The sequence below is a fragment of the Cryptomeria japonica genome, chromosome 7, assembly GCF_030272615.1.
Source record: "Cryptomeria japonica chromosome 7, Sugi_1.0, whole genome shotgun sequence".
NCBI lineage: Eukaryota > Viridiplantae > Streptophyta > Pinopsida > Cupressales > Cupressaceae > Cryptomeria > Cryptomeria japonica.
Genome location: NC_081411.1, coordinates 132,541,285 through 132,547,622, shown reverse-complemented (window position 1 = coordinate 132,547,622; position 6,338 = coordinate 132,541,285). Strand labels below are relative to the sequence as shown.

The following is a 6,338-nucleotide window of genomic DNA, read 5'->3' as shown; positions in this document are numbered from 1 at the left end:
CATTTTTAGTCTAATTACCACAAATCTAATCCTATTGTCATGGTATACAGAGTTATCCCAAATCAATTATAATTACTTAACCAAAAAGAAAACATCATGCACATCATTAGGCTCAACAATCATATATTTTTATATTCATTAATTAGCATATCAAGTACATCTCTCTATATCTCCTTATGTCTTATTTCTTCTCTATTATAACTTCTAACTCTTCTTTCTCTCTTCTATTTTGGTGAATATATTTCTTATGTATAACTATATCTCTTGATAGGGACACAACCCTTCTCTTAAGATAATTTTATCTTCTCAGCTATACTTTCCAAAAATCTTATCTCAGTTACACCTTTATATCTCTAGGCTAGTATCTATATCTCATTTTTTTATCAATAATGCTATGTAAGAATTTCCTTCTACTCTTCATCGTAATCTCAATTCTATTTTAAAATATAAAATGTACATTTGAGAAGGTGATAAAGATCCATATCGGTTTCTTCAAATAGAGGTAGGATCTAAATATCCTCTTATACAACAAAGTCTCCTATCATTGATGCTTTCTTGGAAGTAAATTGGGATCCTCTATAATTTACACACTTTTTTTTGGAGAATATAATGTCCCCAAATTCAAAACCAATGCCTCGAAGGGGCCTAGTGTATCCTTTGCTCAAGATTCTTCTAATTTCATGCCAACTTCTAACGCATCATGAATATGATTGGGGCTCTTTAAACTTTGATCCAACTACGACTAAGAGTCAACCCTTTCCTCTTAACATATCAACATGCTCTCCTACACTTGATTTGAAAAAAATATAGAGTTGGTTTCAAAATAATTTCTAAACATGGATACAATTGACATGGTTTATGATGTGTGCAACAAAGTTTTGAGGCCCATGATAATTCTACATAGAAGGTTTAGGTTTCCAGCCTCCTCCTTGTTGACATCCCCTTTCCCACTATCTAATGCATCTATGTGCTTGTCTCCTAAATTAATGCCATAACAAGAGAATTTTGTTCGACCTTGTTCAATCCAAGTTGATTAGTCATCTGTGGCCCAAATGAAGAAGAAAATGAAGACAAGATCTTAAAAATTCTTCTTTTTGTCTGTATCATCAATTCCATCACCATTTTGCTAATAAATATCAAGCTTTGTACTAAAATCCAACAATTCATTAGGATAAACCAATCAAAATTAGACTAAAATTAAAGAAAACTATATGCATATTTTACTTATAACTTCAACTATACTTTATATAGATTTATTTTATGTAAAATGATATTTTTAAATTTAATCTACAAATCTCACCTAGTTTTCTAAATTATATTTAAATTTAAAGAAAGAAATTTTTTTTTACCTCTAACTTAATATTATATAAATTTTAAATTTTAAATTTTATTTTAATTTTCTCTTTCAATTGAACATATTTTTTATATTAAATCTTAATTCCAAACATTAAAAATAAAAAATAATCTCTTCAAAAGTCAAACTTGTTATTTAAATACAAATTACATCAAAGAATTTGTAATCCATCTTTAAATAAATTTTATTAATTTATTTTTCATGATCTATCTATCAAAGAATATTGTATATTTTTAACTAATTTATTTAAATTAATTAACAAATGTATGTTTGAATTTTTTGAAATGAATTATTAAATTAATAACAATTCATTCAAAAATTTTATATTTATTTTATAAAAAATAATTTATATAAATATTTATATATTCATTTCTATAATTATACATGTATTTTTCTTCCTTTATATATTCAGAATATTAAAAAATACATTTTAAATATTAAATTTTATCTAAATTTTTAATAAAAACACACTAATTTTCTTTTGATTTTTTGAAAATCAAAAAGTTAATTTATATGAGCATTTTGAAGTTACAATATATTTTTTTATTTTGTTTATTTTATATCAATTTGATATCTAAATATAGTTTTTTAAGTTTATTTTTAAATTTGTTATATTTATATGAAAGACATATATAAATAAGATTGACTTATATGAAAGACATATTTAACTTCTACTATTTTAATAAATTATTTATTATTATACATTTAAAATAATTACCTATTTGAATTATTAAACAAAAAAGGATAATATGTTATTTATATATAAAGCCTGTTACAATTAGACACTCTCTCTATAACCTGTCACAATTAGATAATTGAAATATTAAAGTGGAAAAGTTACATCAATTCTATCAAATTGATTTTAGGGTATCGTTCATAAGATGTTGACATCGTACACTCAACAAAATTTGGTTTCTCCTGAACTCTGCCAAACTATTGATCACCAATAAAACAAGAACCCAGTATTGCTTTTACTTGTAGAAATATTATATAAGCTTTACTTGCAGGCGCGAGCCTGTTCTTCCTTGTAAAAAAATATCATAGTGTGCAACACGTTCTATAGATTCCTTGGTCTAAAAAAATTTCTGACTTGCTCACCAGCTATTAATATACCTGCACGTCTGTCCTTCCACCCATATCCACCTCCCTAAGCAAAAAGTCAGCCAATAAAAACCATCAATGTCATGAACAATACATCGATAGCTATCACGGTGATGATTGGGGAGTTGACTAATTGTGCAAATTGGGTCCCGCTTATTAGTGGTTGGCCTTTTGTTTGAGACGTTCATTCAGGGGTCATTCTTAAATCATATACATTAAGCAACATACTGAGTTTTGAGAATGTTAGTCAATTATGAGTGTTCTAACACTTTTAAGTCTAAAATTATATTCTTAGTGTGATCACACACCTTAAATAGCATATTAAACTTGGAAAATGTCAATCAACTTGAATGTAACACTTTTAAATATAGAAATATAAGCTCTATGTGTAATTTTAACCATACGCATTTAACAGTCGCATTGATAAGCTAAGAGAATGGTTCATATTGTTTACCATATTAAATTGCCATGTCAGAAATGTACTGACATTATGATGAAAGCCGAGAGTTTCAGAATGGAAAATGCAGTCGCATTGATAAGCTAGGAGAATGGTTCATATTGTTTACCATATTAAATTGTTGTGTCAGAAATGTACTTACATTATGATGAAAGTCGAGAGTTTCAGAATGGAAAATGACATCCCACAAAGTTTCTGGCAAGTAATTATTTTGTAAATTCTTGGGATATTACAAGTAACCAAATCTGATATCATCATCGTTTTCTATCTATATATATGTATGGGATATTTGGCCCATGTTTTGTAAATTCTCTCAGTATTTCTTCAACCATGCCAATTAGTATTGAGCACGATGAGTTGAAATTATCTATCAATGCACGTCTAGATTTCCGAAGTTATCCAGTTGAGCTAGATAAGCTAATAGAAGAATTTGAAAATAGCTCTCTTCACCAAATAAATATGTAGGGATTGTGGGAATGGCAGGTTGTGGGAAAACCTTTCTGGCAAAAGAACTCTACAACAGAAAAAGATTGCTCTTTTTCGGGTGGAGTTCTGGTCCGGTTGTGAATAAAGCCATAGAAAAATGTGGCCTCCATAAGCTACAAGAAAGGATTTTGGAAGATCTGGGTCATGCTGATGTTTTGCCATTCAATAATATGAGTAAATTCAAGAGAGCTATCACACATCGTCTTAAGCATCATCAATTGTTTATCGTTTTGGATAGCATAGATGATATGGAGCAACTAGAAGCTTTGCTCCCTGAAAAGGATAATGTTAGATCAGGCAGCATGGTTATAGTCACAACACAAGATGTGGGCATTCTTATAGCTACAAAATTTCTTCCATTTATATGATGAAAAGGCTGGATTTTTTGTTGGGATTAAGGTGTTTCAATCTTTGCAAATTCTAACATTGGTTTATGCATTTATTTATTAATTTATTATTTTATTTATTGTCTACAAATGTCTAGTCATCTAGTGGGATCCATGGGATTGGTGGCATCCGACTTGGCAATGACTGTATGACACATATGATACACATGTGGAGATAGGCATCCCACGTGAGGATATTGACAGGTGTCAGCCTATGACAAATTCTGTGATAGAATGGACAAGTCGTAGGAGATACCTTTTGCATGGAGAGGGTTATGATGAGTTGTAAGAGAATAAGCTAAAATTAATCATTTATGACAGATTCTCTTACAACTGTAAGTGTTGTAAGATATGACAGCCGTAAGATGCGAAAGAGCATCTGTCATACCTCAAAATAGTACATTTTGAGTGCCCAACTTAGGAGGTTTGAATGGGGAGTCATTTGGAGACGTACATGTGCCATTTGCATACTTTTTGGTGGTCAAAAAATAGGTCCAAATGTTATGCACGACCCCATCTTTATGCTTCATCTACAAGCTTCCTCTTGAGTTGTATTTCTCTATAAAAGGTAGTCTTGAGGAGTGTTATGTAGTGTAATGTTTGCAGGTGAAGTGTTATGTTGCTGGAATTAATCCAGGCTGTGGGTTGTAGTTGTAGACTCATGTTGAAGAAGCTAAGTGTTGGCATTGTATTGTAAGATTTTGATTACTGGAATACAAAGTACTATGCTTTTGGAGTGTGAGGTTTTTTACCCGAAAGGGTTTTCCCCACGATATATCTTGTGTTCATTGTTTATCTTTATGCATGTGTATTTGCTATCTATGCATGTGTTTCTATTTCTGTAATAGAAGATTTGTTAAGAAAATTTGTCGAATCTCCCCCACTAGATAAGTGTTAGGAAGCATTTTCCGCACCTTAGCTTCCTTTCAGTTGGTATTAGAGCCTTGCTAGTTTTGGTTCTATTGTTGGGTAGCGGGTTTTTTGTACTGATCTCAGTTTGAGTGGGAGCTTTTGCAGAGTATTTTCAAAATCTTGTTGCAGGAAGAAGATGGCAAGCACATCCACAAAAGTTGATATGGAGAAGTTTAATGACATAAACTTCTAAATGTGGAAGTTGAAAATGGAAGATATGCTCGCGGATTGAGATCTATGGGCGACAATATCTGGAACAAAACCTCAGAATATAGTTTAAAATGAAATTCTTCTGCGTATGCTACTAAACTTTTTACTTACCTAACTCTACGGAATACATATATTTGTTTTGCATATTATTTTCATTGTTCTGCATAAGGACTCCAGGGAGTAGTTAAGCGAAAAAGACTATATGTAGTGATCAAGTGTCTTATTTTGGTTTCTACAAGCAACTTAGATGTGACAGAAACTGTACTGTCTGATTCTCGCCTGGATTAACTTGGACTTTGACAAGAATATATAGAAAGTCTTGTTAGAAGGTAAAATAATTGTCGAATAGCTTTGACAGGTTTGACGGCAGAGACCAGACTAGAGAACCCCGCGAACCGTCCAACATTGTCTGCAGCCGATCCATATTGTTCACGTGTGCACTGTTTCACCAATCCACCATTAAATCTGCATCTAACTCTTTTCTAGAGTCTTCGAAACATTAAATGTGTATTTGGCTGTTTATAGAATAGACTGGGCCTGTGTTCATCAGAGCCCAATTTTGGGTTTCTCCTCTGTGTTCTGTTTGTTCTCATCGTATCAGAGCCACGGTTGCCAGAGTGGTATGTGCTCCAGTTTGCAGAGCTCATTTTTTGAGATTCTCCCATGTTTGTTCTCAAGTCTTAATGCGAAGATGCTTCAGTTTTTTGAAAGATGGATCGATTCAGTTCTGAATAGAAATTTTAGTGTTATAATGTCACCCCGTTTTTCAGCATGTTCACACCTTATGGCAAAATTGGATAGCATGAAAACATTCTTAGAAGTGTTGATCTTATTTACAAGAATAGAAAGGATTGATTGCTTTGCGTGATTTATATTAGAGATAATCTAAACAGTGTTATTATGTAGACTATAAATAGGCAGAAAGCTGATCCGTTCAGAAATAGTCTAAACACTGTTATTAGGTAGACTTTTCCTGATCAAATGGAAATCGTAAATGACCTGACCGAATGACTTTTCAGTGCGGAAAAGTTTTAGATGAATGTCTTCTACGTATGCTACTAAATCTTATAGAGACCTAATTCTACCGAATACATAGATTTGTTTTGCATATTATATGGATTGTTCTACGTAATAATCTATCTTATCAATGAAGAGGACTCAAGTTAGCTCCCATAAGGACTCAGGAGGAGTCAAGCGAAAAAGACAATGTGGAGCGAACAAAGTGATTTTATTTCCTAGAAGCAACTTCGATCTGACAAAATGTACTGTCTGACTATCTTCTCGATTAATTTGGACTTTAACAATACGATATGGAAAAGTCTTAACGCGAGGATGCTTTAGTATTTCGAAAGATGTGTAGATTCAGTTTTGAATAGAAATTATAGTGTTAATATAAGGTCACCCATTTTTCTTTCACGTTCACACCATATCT

At 31.8% G+C, this 6,338-nt stretch overlaps 1 protein-coding gene across 1 annotated transcript; it reads left to right on the top strand.

Moving 5' to 3' along the window:
- Window positions 1–3,388: 3,388 nt before the first annotated feature.
- Window positions 3,389–5,560, top strand: LOC131072328 (putative disease resistance protein At4g11170). Its single transcript, XM_058008470.2, has 3 exons — window positions 3,389–3,728; window positions 5,265–5,341; window positions 5,432–5,560. Exons 1-3 carry the CDS (start codon window positions 3,389–3,391, stop codon window positions 5,558–5,560), a joined length of 546 nt encoding a protein of 181 aa, XP_057864453.2.
- Window positions 5,561–6,338: the final 778 nt, after the last annotated feature.

Bases quoted from the DNA above. Each gene is read 5' to 3' on its own strand.
- LOC131072328 (XM_058008470.2), top strand. From the start codon at position 3,389: ATGGCAGGTTGTGGGAAAACCTTTCTGGCAAAAGAACTCTACAACAGA. The intron at 3,729-5,264 runs GCATTCTTATAG...TAGCTTTGACAG, and splicing joins AGTCACAACACAAGATGTGG to GTTTGACGGCAGAGACCAGA. The intron at 5,342-5,431 runs GTGCACTGTTTC...GGCTGTTTATAG, and splicing joins CCGATCCATATTGTTCACGT to AATAGACTGGGCCTGTGTTC.